This window comes from Pezoporus wallicus, unplaced genomic scaffold (genome assembly GCF_028554395.1).
Source record: "Pezoporus wallicus isolate ANWC-B61680 ecotype Strahan unplaced genomic scaffold, APGP_CSIRO_Pwel_v1 contig_5767, whole genome shotgun sequence".
Classification (NCBI taxonomy): Eukaryota; Metazoa; Chordata; class Aves; order Psittaciformes; family Psittacidae; genus Pezoporus; species Pezoporus wallicus.
The window spans coordinates 4,704,271-4,731,147 of record NW_026640599.1 but is presented as its reverse complement, the minus strand read 5'-3'; the positions used below and the strand labels follow the sequence as shown (position 1 = coordinate 4,731,147).

Here is a 26,877-nt window from a genome sequence, read left to right as displayed (position 1 = left end):
ATCAACCAAGTGAAACACAAACTGAGCTGTGCTTCAGCAGGACCAAAATACCCATAAATAAGAAGGGCTAGAAAATTTCTAGGGAGAGGTCACATTTTACTTCTCAGACTGACTGATAATACAGGTGAAGCACAGCTTGGCAGTTATTATTCTCACTTTCTCTCTCTTGTTTTAATCCACCAGGGAATTTGAGAGAAATCAGGTCTTCAGGTCTTTTTTCTGGGTTGTTCTGGATTAAGAGATCCTCCCCATGACTTCTGACCAAGACAAATCTCTCCCAATACATTAAAAGTTTAAAAAGACTGCTTTGCCTGATGGTCAGCAAAACTTTGTCAAGTATTTAAAACGGTAATCTGGGTATGTTAACAGGGGATCGCTACACAGCTAATGAATAGTCAGATGAAAGGGTAACAATCCAGTAGCACCATTGTAAGTCATGGTCAGCAGCAATATTATAATGGAAAATGAAAGTACCGATGATTTTAGAGGAACCTTGAAGAAGACACCCTCAGAATTAATGTAGTTTATTTAATTAGGCTAATGCCATTCAAGAGTTAGCGTACTTTATAATCAACATATTTAATTGATAGAATTTTACTTTTAAAAATCTCCAATGAAGTCTCTGTCTTACCTTAACAATTTTTAAAAGTACATTTATCTCACATTGTCTCTGACCTTATTTCTAAGTATCTAGGCATACTCTGTATGTATAAATAAAAGCTCCAGATGGGATTTCCAAAAGCTCACTGTGTTGGTTTATTCTGATCCTTCTGATTTCAATGAGAATTTTACCAATTACTTCAAAGAGAGACAGCTGGGCCAGGGGAGCTAGTACTGAGTACTCTGGATATTATCACTAGGTATATCCACAAGAAAAGAATGTTTGTTAATATGGCAAAGTCAAGTGCTTAAAAGTTAGAAAATGCTAGAAAGACTGACAGCTGGTAAACTAAGCTCCTTCATACTACTACACAGACTTATTATATGATCAAGGGAATCCTGTTGTTTATACTAAATTTTTTTTCCCCATCTAAGAATCCATTTCTCTCTTTTTTTTTTTTTCCAAATTTAGGTGAAATTTTAAAAATACTAATGTTCTACTGAAACATAGAAATATCATGGAAAAAATTAGGCTAAACAGTTTGGCAAAACGCAATGCAGCTAAAATCAGGGTCCTCTGCTGGGAACCTTGAAGCAACTTTACCTCTAGTCACCCTCCCTGATCTAAGGAAGAGGAAAGAAAGTCACACCAGCATTTTGTGGGTCAAAATTCATCATCACTGAAGTGACATATTGTATCACTGTATAAACAAGCCAAACTTGGCTCAATCAGGAGTATTACACCCTGATACACATCAAGATACATCCCTGATACACAGAAGTATTATCACCCAGTGTCCTGGGTTCAGCAGTAGCAATCATGTTTTTTCCTTTGTGTTAACTGGTGCAGTGCTGTGTTTTGACTTCTAGTTTTGAGAACAGCGTTGGTGAAGCCGATGTTGTCGGTTGTTGCTAAGTGATGTTTACCCTGACCAAGGACTCTGTGAGGCTCATGCTCTGCCAGGGAAGAGGGGAGGCTGTGAGGAAGCAGAGGCGGGGCGCCTGACCCGGGCTAGCCGGGGAGGTATTCCATACCACAGCACGTCATGCCCGGGGTGGGGGGTAACTGGGAGTTACCCGGAAGGACAGGGGCTTCCGGGTGGAACTCGTTTTCTTGGCCGGTGGTATCGTATTCTCTTCCCTTGTTATTTTCCCTTATCATTGTTTTAGCTGATAGTAGCGGTGGTGATTTGTTGCTGGACTGTTCTTGTCTCAACCCGTAGGAGTTGCACTCTCTCGATCCTCCTCCCCGTTCCTCTGGGAGCGGGGAAGGGGAGAGCCCCGGTGCAGGGAGGGGGGGGGGAGACGAACACGGACCTTGATTGTTGTCAGCTCGGCACCACTCACTGGGAGTGAGTGAACAAGTTACCTGACTGGGTTTAAACCACGACAGTTCTTTTTGGCGCCCAACGTGGGGCATCGAGGGGTTGAGATAAGAACAGATCTGACTGGATTGATAGTCACTCGTCACAATGCTGATTTATTGGCTCTCAAGGTTTTTCCTCTTGATCTCACAGTTTCAGTATACCATATCTTACGTCCATCCGGTATTGGCTGTATTAGTGTTTTTCAAGTGTGGGGCTTGGGCTAAGGTTTTTATCCCATTGTACTTTATGGTAATGACTTGTAATACAATAGAATCGTTGATCATGAAACTGATCTGGTTTATGTTCCCAGTGTGGTCACCACCTTTATACTTTGGGAGGTATATGATGGAGGTGCTTAGCAATTACACATCTTTTTTCTCCTTCTCAGGTGCTCAACCTGTGAAGGAGACATCCTTTTACCCTCCTAGTCGTCCCCCCAGACCATTTACATTTGAGAGTTTTGAATTTTTTAAATGGCCTTTTAATGCTCTTGAGACTTGTTTGCTGATGGTGATGGGAATCACCATGCTAACACGCATACAGAGTGTGTTTTGCCCACTATTGATTTCAAGAGTTAAGCAGATTCAGGTTTGGGTCTTGTCTGGGGTCAAACGACGATGTAGGAGGACCGAGAGATTTTCCCAGAGGCTGGACAGCCATGAGTGGCAGGGTGTGTGGGATAGTATGGGCAAGTATCTAGGTCAGTGGGCCCCTCCAGTATTTTGGAATTTCACTACCGAACAACTGCAAAATCCAGAAGAATTAGTAAAACACTTAAATGAGGTGTGTGGTCATTCTGGCCATACCAGAGATGGACAAATCACGGCAACGTGCTGGGGCTTGGCCTATGCTTACAGGGCCTTGTTCAACACTATCCAGCACCTTCAAAAGGAAAAGAATGTCGGCGGATTTGAGGGCAAAGTGACAGTCGCTACTCAAACTTTGGCTGCAATGAACTGCGCAGCTACCCCAGTGGCAAGTACAGCAGCTGCTCAAACTTCAACTGCAACAGACAGCGCGGTTACCCCAGCTCCAAGCACGGTAGCTACACCACCCCCAGCAACAAGTACAGTCGCCACTCAAACCACAGTGATAATCACTGCAGCCAAACCAGAGGACCAATTCGTACCAATATCAGTTGCCCCTGTACGCAAGAGAACAAGCAAAAAGGAGGCAAAAAGGGTGAAGCGAGATGAAGAACCAATGAATTCACCACCCGGTCCAGAATCTGATCAGGAGTCATCCTCACATGACGAAGAAGAAGAAGAAGAGGTAACTTCTCGACCTCGGACCTCAACCGAGCTGCGGAATATGCGAAAAGATTTTACCCGTCAACCAGGGGAGCACATCATCACCTGGTTACTCCGATGCTGGGACAATGGGGCCGATGGTCACGAACTAGAAGGTACAGAAGCCAAGCAGCTGGGATCACTTGCTAGAGAAGGGGGAATTGACAAAGCAATTGCAAGAGAGAAAAAGTCCCTCAGCCTTTGGAGGAGGCTCTTGGCAGCTGTGAAAGAAAGGTTTCCGTACAAGGACGATGTTACGAGTCGTTCGGCCAAGTGGACTACTATAGACAAAGGCATCCAGTCTCTGAGGGAATCGGCCATCGTAGAGATGATCTATCACATCAAGCCGAATAACGGGGATACACCTATAGATCCAGATGAAGTTGAATGTACACGACCCATGTGGCGAAAACTTACACGGAATGCACCGTCATCATATGCCCATTCATTGGCAACAGTGACCTGGAATGACATAGTACCACTAACAGTGGATGAAATGGTTCATAAACTCCGAGAGTTCGAAGACAATCTCACTCCTTCCATCATCTCAGCTGTGAAAAAACTGTCCCAGGACCTCGACAAATTGAGGGACGATGTATCTGATTTATCCAGCTCCTCACGTGTACCAACACACGTCTCAGCTATTAACAAAAGACGTCCTATTGTTCAAGAGAGGAGATACAGAAGGTATACGCCACGGGGTACCCTATGGTTTTACCTGCTGGATCACGGAGAAGACATGACAAAGTGGGATGGAAAACCTACTTCAGCTTTGGAGGAACGGGTGAGTGAACTGAAGAGGGGAGCAAGGGCCAAGACTGATCGTCCCATGAGAGCTACGGCTTCAGTCTCTGGTGAGCAGTTTCCCAGATGGAGTGGAAGAGCTGATTTTACTCCAGCTCCTGTGATAACGAAGAATAATCCCTTTCAACACGACTTAAGTGTCCAATGCTGTGACGACCATTAGAGGGGCCCTGCCTCCAGCCAGGTGGAGGTAGGGGACAATCGGATTTACTGGACTGTGTGGATCAGATGGCCTGGCACATCAGTCCCACAGAAGTATAAGGCTCTAGTAGATACCGGTGCACAGTGCACCCTGATGCCATCAAGCTGTCAAGGGGTGGAACCCATCTATATTTCTGGAGTAACAGGAGGATCCCAAGAGTTGACTGTGCTGGAGGCTGAAATCAGCCTGACTGGGAGGGAGTGGCAAAAGCACCCTATTGTGACTGGTCCAGAGGCTCCATGCATCCTCGGCATAGACTACCTCAAGAGAGGGTACTTCAAAGACCCAAAAGGGTACCGGTGGGCTTTTGGTATTGCTGCTTTGGAGACTGAGGAAATTGAGCAGCTGTCCACCTTGCCTGGTCTCTCAGAAGATCCCTCTGCTGTGGGGTTGCTGAAAGTTGAAGAACAACAAGTGCCAATTGCGACCACAACAGTGCACCGGCGGCAATATCGCACCAACCGAGACTCCCTGATTCCCATCCATCAGCTGATCCGTAGACTGGAGAGTCAGGGGGTGATCAGCAGGACCCGCTCACCCTTCAATAGCCCCATATGGCCAGTGCGAAAGTCTAATGGAGAATGGAGACTAACAGTAGACTATCGTGGCCTGAATGAAGTCACACCACCATTGAGTGCTGCCGTACCGGACATGCTAGAACTTCAGTATGAACTAGAGTCAAAAGCAGCCAAGTGGTATGCCACGATTGATATTGCCAATGCATTTTTCTCCATTCCTTTGGCAGCAGAGTGCAGGCCACAGTTTGCTTTTACTTGGAGGGGTGTCCAGTTCACTTGGAACCGACTGCCCCAGGGGTGGAAACACAGCCCTACCATTTGCCATGGACTGATCCAGACTGCACTGGAACAGGGGCAAGCTCCAGAACACCTGCAATACATTGATGACATTATTGTGTGGGGCGATACAGCGGAAGAAGTCTTTGAGAAAGGGAGGAAAATAATCCAAATCCTGCTGAAAGCCGGTTTTGCCATAAAACGGAGTAAGGTCAAGGGACCTGCACAGGAGATTCAATTTTTGGGAATAAAATGGCAAGATGGACGTAGACAGATCCCCACAGATGTGATCAACAAGATAACAGCAATGTCTCCACCAACTAATAAGAAAGAAACGCAAGCTTTCTTGGGTGCAGTGGGGTTCTGGAGAATGCACATCCCAAATTACAGTTCGATTGTAAGCCCTCTCTATCATGTGACCTGGAAGAAGAATGATTTTAAATGGGGCCCTGAGCAGCAACAAGCCTTTGAGCAAATTAAACGCGAGATAGTTCATGCAGTAGCCCTTGGACCTGTCCGGACCGGGCCAGATGTAAAAAATGTGCTGTACACTGCAGCTGGGGAGAACGGTCCTACCTGGAGCCTCTGGCAGAAAGCTCCAGGGGAGACTCGAGGTCGACCCCTCGGCTTTTGGAGTCGGGGATACAAAGGATCTGAGGCCAGCTATACCCCAACTGAGAAAGAGATACTGGCAGCCTATGAAGGGGTTCGAGCTGCTTCGGAAGTGATTGGCACTGAAGCACAGCTCCTCCTGGCACCCCGGCTGCCCGTGCTGGGCTGGATGTTCAAAGGCAGGGTCTCCTCTACACATCATGCAACTGATGCTACATGGAGTAAATGGGCTGCACTAATTACACAACGAACTCGAATAGGAAATCCCAGTCGTCCAGGCATTCTAGAAGTCATCATGGACTGGCCAGAGGGCAAAGATTTCGGAATGTCACCAGAGGAGGAGGTGGTGCGTGCTGAAGAGGCCCCACCATATAATAAACTGTCAGAAAGTGAAAAGCAGTATGCCTTGTTTACTGATGGCTCTTGCCGTATTGTGGGAAAGCATCGGAGATGGAAGGCAGCTGTATGGAGTCCTGGACGACAAGTTGCAGAAACTGCTGAAGGAGAGGGTGAATCGAGTCAATTTGCCGAGGTGAAAGCCATCCAGCTGGCCCTGGACATTGCTGAATGAGAAAAGTGGCCAGTACTTTATCTCTATACTGACTCATGGATGGTGGCAAATGCCCTGTGGGGGTGGTTGAAGCAATGGAAGCAGAGCAACTGGCAACGCAGAGGTAAACCCATCTGGGCTGCTGCACTGTGGAAAGATATTGCTGCCCGGGTGCAGAACCTGGTGGTGAAGGTACGTCATGTAGATGCCCATGTACCCAAGAGTCGGGCCACTGAGGAACACCAGAACAACCAACAAGTGGATAAAGCGGCTAAGATTGAAGTGGCTCAGATGGACTTAGATTGGCAACATAAAGGTGAATTATTTTTGGCCCGGTGGGCCCATGACACTTCAGGCCATCAGGGCAGAGATGCAACATATAGATGGGCCCGTGACCGAGGGGTGGACTTAACAATGGACACTATTGCCCAGGTTATTCATGAGTGTGAAACATGTGCTGCAATTAAACAAGCCAAGCGGTTAAAGCCTCTTTGGTATGGAGGACGATGGTTGAAGTATAAATATGGGGAGGCCTGGCAGATTGACTATATCACACTGCCACCAACCCGCCAAGGCAAGCGCCATGTGCTTACCATGGTGGAAGCAACCACCGGGTGGCTGGAAACATACGCTGTGCCCCATGCCACTGCCCGGAACACCATCCTGGGCCTTGAGAAACAGATTTTGTGGCGACACGGCACCCCAGAGAGAATTGAGTCAGACAATGGGACTCATTTCCGGAATAACCTTATAGATATTTGGGCCAAAGAGCATGGCATTGAGTGGGTATATCACATCCCCTACCATGCACCAGCCTCTGGGAAAATCGAACGGTACAATGGGCTGTTAAAAACTACACTGAGAGCGATGGGTGGGGGAACTTTCAAGCATTGGGATACACATTTACCAAAGGCCACCTGGTTGGTCAACACCAGAGGATCTGCCAACAGGGCTGGCCCAGCCCAGTCAGAACTTTTACATATTGTAGAGGGGGACAAAGTTCCCGTGGTGCATATGAAGAATTTGCTGGGGAAGACAGTCTGGGTTATTCCTGCTTCAGGTAAAGGCAAACCCACTCGTGGGATTGCTTTTGCTCAGGGACCTGGATATACTTGGTGGGTAATGCGGGAAGATGGGGAAGTCCGATGTATACCTCAAGGGGATTTGATTTTAGGGGAAAACAGCCAGTGAACTCAATTGTATGCTGTTGCCTGCTGTGTAATGCTTTTATAGCCCATCAACTAGATGTCTCCAGGTCACCAGCGACTGGCCCTGACTTCCCTCCAGCCATCATCCCAACAGAGAATGAACTTGGAACATCATGGACCGGATGGACTCGGCAGCATTATAGGGATTGGTCCATGCACTAAGAAAATGATTTTTTTTCCTCTTGGTCTGTATGTATATGGATGTATATATGTGGGAGAGCGATGGTGTATTGAAAATGTGGGATCTGAGCACGACGTGAATGGTATGGAATAAGGGGTGGATAATGTCCTGGGTTCAGCAGTAGCAATCATGTTTTTTCCTTTGTGTTAACTGGTGCAGTGCTGTGTTTTGACTTCTAGTTTTGAGAACAGCGTTGGTGAAGCCGATGTTGTCGGTTGTTGCTAAGTGATGTTTACCCTGACCAAGGACTCTGTGAGGCTCATGCTCTGCCAGGGAAGAGGGGAGGCTGTGAGGAAGCAGAGGCGGGGCGCCTGACCCGGGCTAGCCGGGGAGGTATTCCATACCACAGCACGTCATGCCCGGGTTGGGGGGTAACTGGGAGTTACCCTGAAGGACAGGGGCTTCCGGGTGGAACTCTTTTTCTTGGCCGGTGGTATCGTATTCTCTTCCCTTGTTATTTTCCCTTATCATTGTTTTAGCTGATAGTAGCGGTGGTGATTTGTTGCTGGACTGTTCTTGTCTCAACCCGTAGGAGTTGCACTCTCTCGATCCTCCTCCCCGTTCCTCTGGGAGCGGGGAAGGGGAGAGCCCCGGTGCAGGGAGGGGGGGGGGAGACGAACACGGACCTTGATTGTTGTCAGCTCGGCACCACTCACTGGGAGTGAGTGAACAAGTTACCTGACTGGGTTTAAACCACGACACCCAGATACACATCTACATAATTAGATAGGAAGCAAAGATGAAAATAAGTTTTTAAAGGAATTTGGGCAGACTGTGGTTCTCAAGAGTTGTTGTAATGGGTTTTCTAACTGTTGAGAATGTTTACTAGCTGGGCCACATACAATATGAATGAGAAAGGCTTGATAACTTTTTAATAGCTTTCACTCTGATCTTTTATAAACTTTTTAATGGCCAAATGAAGCAATGAAATATGATGCCTATATAATAGAAAAATAATTGTTTTCTGTGAGAACCTGATTCTTACAACTACATCTGAATACCATTCTTATTTGGTAGACTGCATCAAACCATAAATCTTCCAGTTAACTCACTTGAGTAATGAAAAAGATGGATAATATACTGATCAACCCATTTCATTAATATCTGCTTTCACATGTTATTACACAAACCTGAGTTAGAGTCTCCTGTTCATGTAGCAAAAGGAGTTTCGTCCCAGATCCTTCAATCCTCTGCTCCAGCATCAGGGAAAAATGTTCAATACATTTGATGGAAAGCTTTTCTTGGAGTGTTAAGATGACATCCTAATTAACAAAAGATTTATAAATGTGCTTAAATTCATGCAGTGCTTGTGACCCAGTTCTTTACCGCCATGCACACTGCATGTACCCAGCACAGAGTGGAAGCCCAGAAGTTAAAGGGGAAGACGGCTGCGTTTTGTATGCTCTGCACAAATACACAGGACATCACACACATTCACCCAGTGAAAAATCAGTGACTTTATCTTCAAACACCCCTGAGATGGTATAAGGTATGCACATGAGAAGTATATACATGGAGGTGCTGTGTATGGACAACTTCCTGTGCAGTTTAACATGCAAATTATACTTGTGTAGCTTTAAATCATATCCCTCTGTCTCCTTGGCAATAAAACCTTTCCATCAGCAAAGGAGAGACAGTCTTGCCGCTTATCTCTTCACCTTCAGTTGGGGCAGGGCTACCAAGCAGCACAAACAAAATGTGTATGTCCAACAAAAAATAAAAACAACTCAGAATGTCCTTTATTTGTTCTATGGCAAGGGTTTTTCTTGAAGTCCACTTCTTGCATTTTAAATGTTGACAGAAAAGTCAATGGCAATGATGACTGTGCAGAACAAAACCTCTAAATTCAGGGACCATGTTAATTTATAGTATAAACCCCATTTTCAGAGACTTTTAATTACTTTTTTTTCACATTGGATTATGTTTAATAATAACTGAAAATTTAAGAACAATTGTTTCTAAAATAACAGCTAAACAAACTGTCTCACAAAACCACCCAACCATTCCCCATGCTACTTTCATAGAAAGTTTTGTAAATTAAATATATGCAGAGACAATATAGTCTGGCAAAGTATCTTTTGGTTCAGTGAATGTAGCAGGAAAATGAAATATATAATAACCCATCGGTTAAAAATAGCTTCACATTATGCTGGTGAAAAGATTGAAGCATTTCTACCCATCCAAAAGATTTCTAGGTATACATAAGTACCCAGATGGATAGGACTTACTAAGAGATCATAACTAACAGTAATCCAAGAGTTTTAGCATAATTTAGGAAGATTGATTGATCAATTACAGTTTGCTTATGGAAAACCAATACCAGATTGGTGGAAGGATGAAAGATATATGGAGGAGGATGGGAACAACTCTGTACAACGTAAAGAACTTAAGACTAATGTATTTCAAGAAACCACTCTGAATAATGGAGGTTAATATTACAGTATTCTGACTAATGGTGAATGTAATGTTCATACATTAAATCTACTTTTATTTATGCTCTATGCTCAAAGACAAGAGGCATAACAGTAACATGAAGAGGCATAATATTACATGTAAGTTTTTAAGAGGGGCCAGTGATGGCACCGTTTTTGGTTAGCTGCCATGTTTTTTGCTAGCCTATACTCTTGTTCAATAACTCAGCCCTGGTGCTAGGTCTCAGCAATAAGGAAAGCAAGGACTGCAGGTAAGGCACTGGTTGCACCCTTGTTGTTAAGTGGTGAGTTGCGGGACTGGTAGGGATGGAAAAAAATCTGCATTTGCCTTGACTCAACTGCGGCACTTCTACTTCACCTCAGTTTAAGAAAACCACACCTTCCCACACCTGCCCATCCACAGTGAGGAATATACCCAGACAAACATGCAAGAATGTGTAATATACAGCTGGGCAGGCTACAGGATATTTAACTGCCTGAATTAGAAGCAAAAAAAGTTAATCCTACAAATAGTCAGAGTGAAGCAAAAAAAGTTAATCCTACAAATAGTCAGAGTGACTAAGGTCAAAGCAGGCTTACAACATCAGTACACCTAGGTTGCTAAGCCCACATGGGCATCTGTACAAATGACTTCAAAGATATATGGTCTTATAGTACCTAACAAACCCATGAGAGAACTACTGAAAACTAAGGTAATGTAATGGCCAATGACTGCCCTTTAGAGGCAAAGTGTCCTGGGATAGGTTGGTTGGTTTTATGCTCATTAAGGAAAATAGTGGAAAGTGAGCTTATTGGCCTCAGAAGGGTGTGGAGACCACACTACCCACATGAATAATGTCTCCTGTTTTTTCACCCAGCCAAATCATCAAATGGACTTCAGGAATTCAGTATCCCATGGCTGTAGAATGGAAGCCTGTATCCATTGCCTGCACTCTATTTATGCCTAAGCCATATATATGAATTATAAACAGATATTGCACCCCATTTTTAAATATAACTTCAATATCTGTTCTGCCTTGAGACTGAAATAAATTTCCTCTTGTTTAACGTACTAAATCACTCTGCTTGCTAGTCTAACCAATTGAGCATACTGCTGAACCACAGTGAGCACAAAATCAGCCTTTATTCAAATATTTATAGCTTTACAATCCCCTAAAAAGAGCAAAAGCTGGCAGTCCAGCTCAAAATTGCATCCTTAGCCTTCACTGATCATTCACACCCATGCATCTCTCTTGTCTCAGTGTCCCAAGCATGCATGCTACTGGGCAGTGAACTAGATTTGATAACCAATCTTTGTTAAAAATAGCTCACCCAAACAAAAATGCTTGAGAGACTAGCAGCATGCCCAACAGCACTACTTGTGCTGGTTAATGCTCCAAGGCACATACAGGCACCATAAAGTCTCTAGTTTAGGAAACTACAAGGAATAGCACCACAGACACTCCCTAGCAGCCTCAGTTGTGTGCCAGGCCTTAGCCTCTTTATATTTGTATGTGAAATGTGCTATGGAAAGCACAGAGGGCATTACACTGAGACTAGCAATTTATCACCAGCATAACCCTGTAATACCCCATCCCGAGTTCACTGGATGACAAGCCAGATGATATTCAATTAGCAACCAACATCTTAATCTTCTTAGTTCCTGAATTTTGCTGACAAATCATGCTAGTACTTGGCAGCATATCAAAACAATAGAACCACACAATTTTAACTGCATTCCAGGCACATTCAAATGATCACTTCTACTTCTTCTTTGACAATACAATGTGTTTTTAGAGCAGAGAAATGGACCAAACCCTCATTATTTCTGAACTATGAGTCCAGCCCCATGAACACACTAATAATGTTGTTCTTAAAGCATTCCAAGTAAATTATAATTACTGAAGGTCTTGAGAACAGTTAACTGGTATTCTTGTCATTGCACACCAAGGTATATGTAGCCTACCTTTATGGAAGTGCTGCAGTCAAAACGGAAAGATTTGGTTTGTCCATTTTCAAGGTATACCTTCAGAACATTTGGCATGAAAAGAAGTGAATTGTCCTTAACTGTTTCCTGCCAAGCAAATCAGTGAATCAGATTACAACACGTAACAAGGGAAATCTAAATGTTGTTCTATAAAAAATGACATAATTCAGGTAGATAGGTAACAATTGAAAAGGTGTTTGTTGGCTAAAAATGAAAACAGAGTTAGCACTGCCCTGCAAGTGTCTACCTATGCTCATTACAGCTGTACTCTATAGGTCTCTTTGCAGGAAAAAAATATAGCTATTCACATGCATCTTATGTCTGGTTTTGATTATTTTCTTTCCCTAAGTTCTAGCTCATTGACAATAAATGCTACCTCTAAAGCATTTAAAATAAAACAGAAAAACAGATTACTGCTTCTCTGAATATTGTGAGCAATTCAGTGTCATCAATCTAGAAAACAGGAACTGCAGATCCATTATTAAGAATTACAATCAAGATATTTTACATTCTCTTTACAGCTGGATATTAAATGCTAATTTCTGTCATCATTTAAGAAGAGTAATATATAACATTGTACTTAATTGTGACAATTCATAACAAGGATAGTAAAATAAATCAGTAAAGGGAAGGAAAATAAAGCTTTCTTGCTTGTTTTCTTTGTTGGTTTTTTTTGGGTTGGGTTTGTTTTGTTTTGTTTTGTTTTGAAAGCAGAAATTGCTTTATTGCTTTTAACAAAACGCAGTATCAATTTATGTTTTGAAGAGAGTTGGATAAAGACATTGGTGTGGAACGGTGTTCTGTCAAATTATGAAAATGAGCCAGGAGTTCAGTGCCTCTCAGAGGAAGGCTGAGCTTGCCTGAGGGCTGAAAACAGCAAGTTCAAATAGATAAAACCAAATTTTAAAGAGGTCTGTAAGGTAATGTTAGTCTGTTTTCCTGACATGCTACTTCTTTTGAGTTTATGGGTATTCCCACTACAAAATTACTCTCAAAAAAAACAAAAAAACCAAACCCAAACAAGTGTTACCAAGACTATAAAGACAGACATACATGTGCTATCACCACAAAATACATTCACTAGCATTTTAATTTTATATTAAGAAGGGACAATTTTTTTTTCACAATATTATGGGCTCAGTGGACTTTAAAAACACATCTTATGGAAACTTCTGAAACAGAGAACTCCTTCCCTTTGCAGGCCTACAGCCACTGGTCCTACCATGTAATTCCCTCGCTTTACAGTCTTGAGGTGTACCTTTGGATGAAATGCTCAGTCCTTCCTCAGTTTAAATACTGGAATACTCACCGACACCTGGCCATTGATAATTACTTCTTCTGAGAAGCGCACTTTGACAGGATTGGACTTCAATCTTGCCTTTTTTGCAGCACTAATAAAAGCTGATTTAGGAGACTGGAAGGAAAAATGATGACAAAACATATCACATACTTTCAAGTTCAAACCTTTCTTTCCTTTTTCAGTTATTCCCCTCTTTCTCACACACTGGCAGCTCCATGTACACAGCAGCACCGCATACTGAAGAATGGAAATACAGTCAAACCATAATGCTTCCTGAGACAATACATATGTATATACATATAAGGAATCACTGATGCATACTGCACATACTGAAAGTTACCCCACTGTCAGACTGGAGTGATGAGAAGGGCTCTCACTGTACATACAAAGTCCTTGCAGTGCTTCCCCAATGACTGCTGTTAACCAAACTATTTGCATGAACAGACAACGACCAGTGACCAGCCAGTGACCCTTCAAACACTGAATGGATAATTTTTGCATAATCCATGATCCACTGGATATAGACACACACACAGCTTTTGCCAAAGAAGTGTCTGAGAGTTCTCCAAATGCAGTGGCATTCTCACTATTTTAACTCGTTTCAAACCACAGGTTAGAAGCACCAAAAGGCATGTGCACCATGCCAGCAAGTTTCCGCTGAACATACCCCCTTCATACACCCTCTGCAAGGCTTGCCTTCAATAGATTAGACACGTTGTGGGACTTCATGAATTAGAAGTCTATAAATGTTCCTAGTTTTCTTCTGGGACCCAACTGACTTTTGCCTACTACATTATTCAATGGACTCACCTGTGATCAAGTGTTAAGCCCTTGGAAAAAAATTTCTCTCTCTATTTGAGGAGTTTGACTAACAACCTCTTTTTAGTAACAAATTCAATATTCATCATCAGTGGGATTTCCATTTTCATTAGCAGAAGCAAGGCAGTTTTATTTTCAAGTCAGTTACAAACACAGTGCTTCTGGCATTGCCTAACTCCATAACCAGGATAATGAGCAATGGAAGAAATTCTGGCTGTGGCTGAAAATCAGTGGGCTTCTTTGGGCCACGTTTTGGTCCATTGTTTTGGTATAATGCGACTTAAGATCTTCAGAATCATATTCTAGCTCCCGAGAAGTGGTTTACCAGTTTTGGATACTGAAAAGACTAATGCATGCTGGTTTGCCACTGAGAAATAAGTGTAGACATCAGTTATGATGATCCAGGAATAATTTCCTATTAGCAGTGCAGCATGACAGCTTGTAAACACAGAAACCCTTGTCACCATCACTCAAATTTTGACTCAACTAACAACCTGCAGGAGTGATGGAGTAGTCCAAAGCCACGTGCTCTTGTCATTACTGAAACTGCCTTAAAGGTTATTTCTTTTTTTTTTTTTTTGTGATGAAGAAGCCTTTTTCTAGTAACTAGCAGGAAGAAGTCTCTAGCTTATTTCTGTATGCCACTGATTTATTATTACATCAAAAACATGGTAACTGTTACCATAGGCTTGGTATCAACCAGTGAACAGGGAATGAAAGATGCCACATTCTCCCAGGAAATATCAGAGCCATCTAATAATTCCTGGAGCACAAAATAGAACCAAGAAATAAAAATAAATGCTTCTTCACTTTTACAGTACATTCTTTCCTACCTCTTCTCTAGGAGCTATGACCATACATCTTTTTAATCAGGAACAGTAAATGACAGAAAATTCAATACCAAGATCAAACGAAGCTCAGCTTCCAAAGCCAGTGCTGAAAAAAGCAGATTTGAAAGAAACACCGAAAAGAAAGAAAGAATGATAAAAAAAAAGAAGTAAAGTTGATGTCTCAGTATTGGGGACCCAAAATGCTTCTTCAGCAAGAAGGAACAACATGGAAACACTGAAGAAGCATGCTTACATATTGTACTCTAAAGATGAATGCCTAGAAAGGCACAGTATACCATACTAGTATGATTAATATGACAGTTCTACAAATGCCTTTTCTAATATCCCTCCCTACATAGTCCCTTTCTGCTGTGTGTAAGTAAGTGGGATAGTCTATATGTCATGCAAATAATGTGATCTTGCAATTTGTTGATTCCCACTGCCACAGGGCAGCACAGCTACAGCAGTAGGCTACTGCCTCTGCCTTGCAAGGAGAAAGGGGAAAAGGGTGCCTTTCATTTACTCTTCTTGTTGGAAGAGGCTTTTTACAGTTTGCTCCTGTTCCATGGTTGCCAATGAGTCACCAGTCTGGCCTTTCTTTGCAGGCAGACTGCTAAATTTTTTTCCAGGTTCTGACAAGGTTCTTCCCATACAGCAAATCTGGCAAACTGTTGCATGTCTCTGTTGTGCTCTAAAACCTCTCTATAACCTCTCTCTTTTCCTTTCTATGCCTCAAAAGTCACCTGTGGAGGGCATAAACATTTAAATTATGTTATCGCAAAAATGTGATAGCAGAGCCCAACACAATTGAATGATTTGAATATACATGAGTTCCCAAGAATCCCATAGGCACACGGGGTTTAATGTACATATTGCATAGCCAAGGAAGCACACCGCAGTCTGCCACAAAACATGGGGCTTCCCTCCCTTCCCATGCCTGCTGTGGCAACCTGGTTAGGACTCTGACCCTGGATGAGCCTGGAAGCAGACTGCATTCTAAAAAGCTTCAAACTATGAAGCAGGGGTGTAAGAAAACGTAGAACAGCTGTGCCAGGTATTTGGGGGAACATTCTCTACTGGTTAAATGTTTGAGTAGTGGCACAGCTTTTGCATTTAACTGCACAGTATAATTGCTCCTACCTCTGCATCATCTTGGCGCTTGACATTTTCTCATTAAGAAATGAAGTGTTTCAAAAGAGTGTGGAAAATACCTAGGAAAAACAGTTGTGTTTGAATGTTTAAACTTGCTTTTCTAACAAAGCATCAGCAAGATGATATGCTGCTCTATTCTGTTTTAATGTCTTCAGGTTTGTAGGCGAAAAATACTAGCAATTAACAATCCTCAGAGTGCCAATTTCATTTGTTTCTGGTATTCTGTCTTTTAGCCAAATGGAAGCCTCAGTTAATGACCTTAAGCAGGAGGTGTTTACACTGATGTAGAACATTTTTCACTGCAAGTAAAGTATTTGCATTGTCACAGATAAAAACAACTTAATTAGAGTAACTGTTGCAAAATGAGGAGACATATTTTAAAAAGGAGTAGAATTATTTCAAAACCCCACAAACTTCACACTGTGTGACCTAAGCACTGTTTCCTGTTAGAAGTTGAGATTTATCAGTTTCTGTACTAATATTTACTTGTTTACAGAGAATTCAGTAAAAATTCATTTGATAATTTCAACACTACCTGGGGAAACTGCTAACAGGAGAAATGAAGTATTGCATAGATGTTTGCTTGGAGGAAATGACAGAGTCTCAGAAGACTGAGACTGTCCTTTGAACCCTACCTACTAGGGACTGCAATCAATGGGCATCCCATCAGCAGGGTCAAAACATGAGAAATGCTGTATTTTTCTCATTTTCTGGACTTTTCAAAATTAGATCCCACTTTTGTCAGCAGCATTACAGCAGGTCCTTTTTTGATAGATCTTAGAAACAATATCCTACATTTTGACAGAAAGGGGTAAAAGCCCCTTTGAGTGCTCTTGCCAGCAGAGGTGCTGCGACAACAAAACCTTTACTCATGCTCAAGAAAAGGAAGGATTCAGCATTTAGAAGAGCATTAGTGTAGTACTGAGCTACTATGAAGAATTTAAATGAGACAGCCGTGTGGCACAATCATAAGGTGAAAAGAAAACCTACTCTGTGACAAGTGTAAAAATCAGACAGATATACCACAGTTTTAAATAGTCAGAGATTGTACGTATGCAATCAATTTTAAGCTGTTACTTAAAATCAGTCATCAGTTTAATATGAAATATTATGTTATGAAATAAGGGAAAAATAGCACGAATGCAAAAATGTGTTCGCTTTTTGGTCTACCCCTGAAGGCAATTACATGAGACAAAATTTAGCAAGCAAATAAAACATGAATCAGAGGAAGAATTAAATTTATTAAGTCCAACAGTACATAATGCCCAAAGGCAAACTAACTACTGCCATTCATAGGTGTGACAGAGGCTGAAACAACTACACTGGCTCACAAGAGCATTGTAGAAGAGCAAGTAGGGACACAGAAAAAATAATATGGAGAAGTTTTACTGTGCAGTAACTCGCAATAACCATAGGGCACTGACAGGTCATCATCAGGAGTACTTCTTTGTTAAATTCTTGGCATAAATTTCATTGCTGAAATAGCGGTCAGATTTGAGTTCTGTCTTAAAAGTTGATGACTTACCATAGACAATTATATTTTACTATTTGCATTATTTATATGTTACTATTTTTAGATGGTTACCACAGTCTGATGATTGGTTACCTATGTGCATAGCATATACCTGTAAGATGGGGAACAGCAAAACCTTACTTTAATGTAGGTACTGAGAAAATCCAATCCATTTCAACTATAGTCAATGACAGCCTGGTTTACTGTGCTTGCCTCAAAACCATAAGTGAAACCATAGGTCAGCTTCAGACACTATGTAACATGCAGCCGTTTCAGCTCATCTTGTGACTAGATGGGCCTGGGCTATCTGTTATTAAATGTGGAGGTGCTCCATAAAACCCCCTCCACTAGCCTTTTGGGATTCTGCTTCTCCAGAATCTCACAGATTACTCCTTTACATTCATGATTTACATTCATGATTACCGCTCTTAATCAAGTGCAGAAAAGTGCAAGAGATCAGACGTGCCATACTATTTCTAGCCCTACAGCTCTGCAAGGGTGAGGACCTTTGGGAATCTTCACCCCATACAAACCCAGGCTAGTAGTACCATGAAGCACTATATGAATGATAATGTACCTGAGAAGGGGTAAAGGGCTAATGAAGAAGGAAAAGAGACCTAATGGCCCCTGAGGAGGAGGGGAGGAAAGGGAGAACTACAAGGAGAAAATGGTGGACAGGGTGAAGAGCAGAGGGGCTCTTTTCCACTTTACTGAAACAATTAACATGGAAGTTCACGCTGAATTTTCTCACAGTCTTTCTGTCGAAAAACACATACAGCCCTCTTAGGCCTCCAGGAAGAAAGCTCAGGAACAGCAGTGCTCACTGGGGTTTGCACCACACACAAATTGAAGAAGAAAGGACGCACAGCACAGGTCTGACATGAGAAGAGCCTGCTTCAAACAGCAAAGATGAGTTGAATAGTGGCCATAGACAAGCCAGCACTTTCAGGAGGCAACCCAGTGATGGCAAGTTTGTCATTAATCACACCGTAATCATATCCTGTGTAGGATTAAAGCTATGTATAGAACTGACCATGCCAAAAAAAGCTGATGTGGAAGTTACACAGTGGAAAAGGTCCTCAGGATGACTGTAAAAAATATAAACATTCAAAGAAAAAAGCTGTAATTTCTACAGAAATTCAGATCTTCAAGCAATCAAAAATAACCTGGTTCAAAACGCTCGTGTCTGACTTCCAAATGATTTCTTAAACTACACGTTGGTAGTCTCTTTCACTTTAGATTTTGAAGTCTTTATGACAGCCCTCTTTCTTTTTTATATCCTTCTCTACAACCACAAGTCTAGATATGGTAGCTGCTGCTATTACATGACTCCAGAAGGAAAGCAGCATGAAAAATACTGTGAGACTCTCAATAAGATCATTGCCACAATCATTACAATCCATAAATAAGTGTTATTTATTGTAGTTTCTCTGCAAACATTTTGTCTCAGACATATAACTGTTCTAACAAGAAGCATCTCTTTCAAAGCAGAAAAAGATCTTATCCTTTTTCCACTGCAGAACTTATGCACAGCTAAATTGACATAGATCTCAGTTGGGTCTGAACTACACCCAAAAAGCTTAATAGATTAATTGTGAAAGCAACCTATGAAATGATCTCTACCCATAAAATCTGAACAGATATAAAACCAAGGAAGTTATTTGACTTGAGTAATGCTTAAAACTTAATAAGGTAATAATCAGAATAATAGTCCATTTACAGAACAAAATAGTCAGAAATGATAATCAAATGCTCTATTTCCAGAAATCAAAACCCTGAACTGCTTGAACTACTCTAGCTGTTCAGTGACCTCATTATGAGCAGTGGTGATATGAACCTAGCAGAGATTTGTAGATTGATAGAAAGAAAAGAATAGCCTAATGCTTTGGTTTGGTCCTAAGTAAAATTAAATTTTAATGAGTTTAAGCATTAAACAAAACTGAATGCACTTAAGCAAAACTGATCCACAAAGCTTTCAAGTAGTACTAAGTGAACTACAGAGTACTATAAATTTAGATTATGCCTACATTCACCTGCACTCATAAAGCATGGTTACTTGAAAGCTTGAAAACAAAGCACACTCTAAATAGCCCAAATAAAAAAAATTCAGAAGCAACATTCTTGTAATCCATCTTGGCAGATACTTCTCATGCAACGACAGAACGAAAAAGGTTCACCATCAAGAAAAGGGATCAATGAAATATTTGTAAAGATGTATTTCTGCCAAGAATGGGGAAGAAGTTCATTCGGTTTAAAAGCTCTTACTTTTCCATTGTCTGGTTTCTACTTCATCTTCCCAGTTTTATTGGCAAAATAGTAACAGGAAAAATGGAGGAGGCAAAATTAAAGAAAAGGAGGGACCGCATGTGCATCATAACCTTTGAAGAGATAAACATTGCTTCCAAAGCATAAGACAAAATGTATTTGCCAGAAGACCAGGACAGATACATAGTTGATGTGCAGCAACACCGAGGATGGCAGAGCTGAGTGGGATGTCACTTAACAGGCTCAGTTACTTACTGACAGTAACGTTGTGACAGTATGCAGGCCAGCGTGGTCCAGATGTTCAAGGCAACTCAGAAGAACCCAGGAAACTTCACAGCCCAGGGTTTGCATAAACTGAGAGACCCTACAATGCTTCAGGGCTCCAACTTGATCACACACCCTGGCAGGAGCCTAACTGCTCCGCATCCCTATATACGCCTTCACTTCCACTGCAGGAAAACTTGGGCGTGAAAGTGGTAAGGGAAGAATGCCATGAAACTGCAAGATCCTGGTCTGGACAGGTAGGGACAATAACAGTGCACAAACCAGAGGAGATCTACAGGGTGCAACAGTCTTGAAGTTGAGGCTCACCTAACTAAGCTCATCCCTGACTTCAGAATAAAACCGGCTAAATTAAAGCTAGCATTCATATGCATACATCAATCACATCTTTTGACTGCTCTGTAGACATTCCTGGGCAGACATTCTTCATGCCTACTGGGAGATAAAACGTCCATCACCCTCACGGTAGAGCAGGGGTCTCTGACCAGCATGCCAGAATGGGGCAACACAAGTACACGTATATAATAAACACATTAGCCCAAATGGCTGGCACGTCAGCAGTGTTTCATTGCCATTCCTAGCTCAGTGACATGTAGAGGTATGTCAGTTTTGGTCTAAGGTTTTGCTGCTACATAATGAGAGGAGCAGTTTGTGCCTTGTCAGCCAAGAAACAGGCCTTGGGCCCAAAGAGTTGAGAAGATACCAAGTTATGACTTTCCTTCTTCTCCAGGTCAAAAGCTAGGAGAGGACCACACCTGTGCTGTAAGGTCTCCCACTGAGCATGGAGAGTACAGTTCATCTGGGTTTCAGCTTCCTTTATGTTCAGTACATACAGGCTTGCTCTTATGCTAGCAGTACAGTGAACAACACAGACAGGTACACTCTTCTGTACACTTTTAAGGGCTATACGTACTTATACTAATGCATGTGCCCTTTCTTCACCTGACATTTAAAGAATGAAGCCTGTCAACAGCTGAAATAACGCAAGCAGCATAAAAAAGGCAAGTGTGTTAGAATTTCTTTTCCCCAATATTATGTATCTTCTCTGTGATCAAAACTACTGCCTGTAATCCGGCAAGCTTTAAAGACAGTTAGGTTTCTTTGCTTTGTCAGACAATGCCTGCACTTTCATTTAAGGTGGTTGACCAGATCCCAGCTCACCTTCTTGCCAGGGGTCTTAATTCAGCATGGCAGCTCCTGCCTGATTTTGCTGCAGAATGTGTGCTTTTCCCTCATGATTTAGTTGTTGTGCTTTTAGAAAAGGCACAGAACCAACACAACTACATGGTCACTTCTAAACTAGCAGAAAGGCTAAGCCACACAGCACTGGCCACATTGCTTTTGCAAGATGTGTATTTCGGCAGCTTCATCAGATAGACGTATTTTCACATCTTTGTGTCAAATCCAACTCACCTCTTGGGTGAAGAGGAAGCAATTATCCCTTGTTTACTAAAACTGTTGTGTGTCAGGCTAACCAACAGGTTACTGAATGGACTTGTTGAATCTGAAATCACTTCTGATGCATGGCTGAGGCCCCTCAGCAGCCTGCAGGGTATGCATGACTGTGAATGGAAACGTGTATGGGAAGAGGGAGAGGCGCTTTTGCCCCCAGCTTGACTTGCCTCCTTTTTCATGGAAGATGGGTTTGAGCTGACAGTTCAGGAACCCACTCATGTATACTGCTGAGTGAGGTGCAAAGGCATGTCACATCAGCCGTCTTTGAGATGAGCTGCAGTTCTCCCAGTCCCTTCATGACAGCCTCATGCAATTGCCTGTCTGTATCTTCTCTCTCCCCACCTCCACACACCCTGCACTACAGATGCAGATAGAGCTCTCCTTTGCCTAAGGCACAGCTGGTTTGATATGGCACATAGCTCTGTGGGACTGAGGCAGAATCAAGAAAAAGCCAGGAGCTGCACAACAGGACAGAAACCGAAGCAGAACTGAGAGTCCTGCTCTACCTATCTTCCAGGTATGAGCTTAAAGATAACGATTATTACTTAACTTGCTAATGCAGTTTTTGAGCACAGGACACCATAATGCAGTCCTAACCATCACCTTTAAGACACACAGCCCTTATCTCACTTATTTCTTTTTATTGCACAGATAATGTAGAGACACGGACAGAATATAGGCAAGAAAGAAAAAAAGCTGCTATGTTGCTAGGAAACTAATTCAGAAAACACGGACGATACTTACAGGGTAAGGTTGAACAACAGTAAGGAGAATTGATTCTTTGCAGCTTCTATAAAAAGAAGAAAAAAAAGTAAAATCAAGTAAAATTTCATACTTTTATTCACTACAGATAACCAGCTTTTCTTTTTCATGGAGAAAACTGCAGTAATACAGAAAAATGTTTATTACATTGACATAGCAGAGAATTGCAGAGATTAGTAATGTGCCAAAATAACAATGAACGTTAAAACCCAAGTTTTTCCCATTCTGAAACATTGAATTGACTTAACTTTATGGTTTATATTATGAAATATTTGCTTCATTAGTGAGAATGCTATGCTGAAATAATGGTTTTCTCCAGCAAGAATGGAATAACATTTGATTAATCCTATCAGTTCAGCATCTATACAGTACAAACTTGTTTCACCTCCTTTACAAATGCAAGTCAAATTTTATACCATTTAGCTTTTGTACACTTAATGCCAAATTTATATCAAGATAGCAGTGTTCTCAGAATGAAAATGATGACAAAATTTAGCCCCCCTTTCTTCTCTAGTACACCTTCATAAAAGTTTAATATTTGGTGAATACACCCATCAGAATTTTTGTTTTTACAAGACAGCTAATGAAAGTTGTTTTTTTTTTAAATTGAACAGCTCTTCTTCAGGATGAAACCAGCAAATGGAAAACCTATAAGCAGCTCTAAAAGTCCCCAGCTGATTTACAGGATAAGGAGAATAAACTATTAGGAATCTTGATATGATCAATTTGTCTAGACAAATAACAAATATATATTATTTTGACTACTGTTGGGCAGTTTGCGGTGGTGGATAACTGGGGAAAACTAAGGCTAAAGTAGCAGAAGGAAGAAAAGCCAGAGTCAATATCTCTTATTACATTGTTGGTCAGATGTTTGCTGAGGGCAATATTAGCTAAGAAAAGGCCAGTTGCCATTTTGTTGAGATGGTGTTGATTTTCTGTTGGTTTTACTACTTTCAAACCCAATTAATTGCTTATTGATGTGATTTATTGCCTGGCTAGGTGAAGTGCAACTGATTTGGCATGCCTGACCTGTTCAGCAGAGCTAACTAAATCACACTGTACTGGTCTCATACACTGTCACATTATATGCATATTCACACCACTGATAAAGCTATGAATCATGCAAGGGACAAGGTGTGACCAAATATCCCTTAACTAAAAAGAATTTGTTAAGCTTCAATTTTTTCTCCTCTTATTAAATACTTATATCATTACACTAAAAGAATATTCAAAAATATTCAAAATAAAAAATAAATTAAAAACAAAAGAGTTTTCAAAAGGAGGGATTGAAGGCTTTGGTTGCTTGTCTGTGCTTGGAACAGAAATAAAATTAAGTTCGAAAGTTAAAAAAAAAAAAGCGCTACATGTGGTGAAAATTAAATATTCTGCCACAAACCAGTATAATTTTATCCCCTCTTGATATCATTATAAGTACTTTAAGGAATTTCTTACTATTATTCTTCATTTCAATAAAACACGTTCCAAAGCTAAACTCCAGAAATTATTTATTCAATCATGTAACAGCCTTTATCCACATTGCTCATATTTCTGAAAATTTACAGTTCATTTTTAAGGTCTGTAAGATACAGTTTTGGAAATCTCTACAATTTTTCTTTATTTATTATTCTCCACTGTTATTCTTGAAGAGTTTATAACTTATAGTTTTGTAAAAATACAGTCTATTTTGGCTAACAACAGGATTCCCTCTACTGTTTTTCTATTCTACCTACCACATTTTTGGGAATCAGAAATGCATGATAAGAAACATAATTCACTTCAGGAGTCTCACAGTCCCATGCTATCCATATCTATCTAATTCGTCATCTGGATATTAATCTAGGCATACAAGTAGAGAGAAAAGTCCATGGTTGTTAGCTATGGGATTAACTGCAGCTCTGGGATAACTACTACATGCCCAACTGACCTCTTCAATTATTTTCAACCCACTAATTTAAGTTTCTTGTGAAACATGAGATTACCACCACCCTGCCCTCCTGTGCTCTGGCTGCCTTAAGAGATGCACCTTTAAAAGAGAAAATCAGCTTCTGAAAATGGTTTTCAGCTCTTCCTTATTCTTGGATTAAACCTGTCTCGGTGCTGATGTGGGCCAGATTCATTCTAGACTAACAAGAGCTTTTTTACACCAAAAAGTTTTATTTTGGGGACAGGACTTTCTTAGAAGATAATCACTTGCATCGGAAGGGTGCTAGACCCTGGACCATTCATTCAACACTTGAGACTATAAAAAGGCCATTTGGAGTATCTGGATCCAAGCATGTTACACGTACACAAAGCCAGTGTCAAGCACACATACAGTCCCCTTTATTATAAGTGAAAACATTTTCTGTAAAACACATGCTATATACAAAACACAGCACAGTTAAAGGAGAAATAAATGTTTAATCAGCAGCTTTTTGATCTGCAGTACTCAATCACAACTCTACCGCTTATTTTAAAACCTTCTCAACTCATGATGACAAAACTCTATACCACAGCACATTACTTTTTACTTCCAATATGGTTAGCAAATCTAATATATCTAAATGACAACCCTTGCACAGTACTGGAGACTGTCAATCATACCATTTATGATTACTTATATATATATTATCATCATAATTTTATATATCCTCATAATGGAAAAACAATGGAATCACCTGATCATGTACTGTGAACTCTAAGTTTTATAGCTTAAATATATGTATAAATATGTATGTCTATGTGTGCCAGTAGAACATGTAAGCAGTTTAATTAGTTACATAAACTAGGTACGTCAGAACACTTCAATGTGAGTTATTTCTTTTAAACCACTTCTAAATACCCAATTGCAGTCTTACTTTCTCGCTGGTATGTCTTTCTGCCTTTAAGAATGTGACAAAAATAAAAATAAAAGAACATATATTACAGATATTTTATTACCTTTCATACTCACTTAACTACAACCTAGTTATTTCTCTTTCAAATCTACGTATTTTTTAGAGTTACTCAAGACAGAACATACGGAACTCCAAGCTTGGACAACAGCTGCAGATCTTCTGAGTGCTCTGCCATCTGACCAGCTAACACCAACACCACAACAAAATATCGTAACGTTTCTTTCACTTCCTGACATTTGAAGCAAATGGTGAGAATAAGGCTTACATTTGAAAACTCCAGTGGGAGTTTCAGCAGTTTATCTCTCTGTCCTCCCCTGTGCCCCATGTCATGCTTGTATCTGTTCTCCCTAGTCCTTACAGCTACTTAAGCTGTAACAAGGAGAGAATATAGATAGTTTGAGAATCAAATTAAGGTGCATTATAAAGGTTAAAGTTGTATTACTAAGTATCACACATCAGGCTACATGAGGCATTATCATTCAGCTACAATGCCAGCTATTGACTTTATCTGTGAGCTTACAGTTGGAAATCTCTCTCTTCTAATTCTTTCTAACTGCATGTGAGGGCAGACAAGGGCCATAGGGGGAACTCCCAATATATAAACCATATAGAATAAGTGGCTCTGTTTTTAGTATGCATCCTACAGCAAATATAGCATATGAATAAAGAGAAAATATGTTACCTGTACTCAAGAACTGAGACTGGAAAATTATTGTATACCCTAATTTAATATCTTTTAGCAATTTTACATACTAGAGGAGTACTTTGTTTCTGTATCAGGGAAGATGAACAAATTAGAATTGACATATAACAAATACTACAATTTACAGGGAATATAATTAAGAAAAATCTTTCTCTTAACCACAACATCCCTGTTTCACTCATACTGAAAATCAGATTCTGAAACATGTTTTGAAATGCTTTGTTCATTGCTATTTCAGGATCCTGTTTCCCTCTGGGTCTTGCTATTGATAAGAAAGGTCTGCATTTCCAAATTATGGAGTGTGATACCATGATTTGCAGTATGCTTCACACTGCATTTTTGAAGCAAGGAAACAGAAATCAGTGGGTCAAAACCTAACTATAAAATGTAACAGGTTACTTCAAACGCTCTATTCAAAGGAAAGTGGAGTTGATCTTCAAATTCTAGCATCTAGGCTAGAGAAAAACAATTCAGCATTTGAATGTCTTTCAATATTATGACAATTAAGACAGTAATAATGAACAGTGTGCAAAGTCACTCTATTGTAGTACATTAAAAATTATTTCAAAAGGATCATTCTGATTTGAGCTGTATATATGTTTTTACAAAAGATCTGTTTTACAGAAGTTATCTTCACCTAGGGAAACTCTAAATTTCACTTTTCCAGACTTTTGCATGAACAACAGCTATAGAATCATAGAATAGTTAGGGTTGGAAAGGACCTTAATATCATCTAGTTCCAAACCCCTGCCATGGGCAGGGACACCTCGCACTAAACCATGTCACCCAAGGCTCTGTCTAACCCAGCCTTGAACACTGCCAGGGATGGAGCATTCACAACTTCCCTGGGCAACCTATTCCACTGCCTCACCACCCTAACAGGAAAGAATTTCTTCCTTATATCCAATCTAAACA

General features: G+C 41.0%; 1 protein-coding gene across 7 annotated transcripts in view; it reads right to left on the bottom strand.

Annotated features, from left to right (window-relative positions):
* The window catches only part of FRMPD4 (FERM and PDZ domain containing 4), a 306,521-nt gene that overhangs the window by 15,507 nt on the left and 264,137 nt on the right, over positions 1-26,877 (bottom strand). For all 7 annotated transcript variants that reach the window (XM_057419691.1, XM_057419685.1, XM_057419686.1 and 4 more), the window contains 4 exons: positions 22,366-22,411; positions 13,315-13,419; positions 11,985-12,092; positions 8,738-8,869 (listed from right to left, as the gene is read on the bottom strand). In XM_057419691.1, coding sequence (XP_057275674.1) covers positions 8,738-8,869; positions 11,985-12,092; positions 13,315-13,419; positions 22,366-22,411 — 391 coding nt within the window. The remainder of the gene's footprint in view (positions 1-8,737; positions 8,870-11,984; positions 12,093-13,314; positions 13,420-22,365; positions 22,412-26,877) is intronic.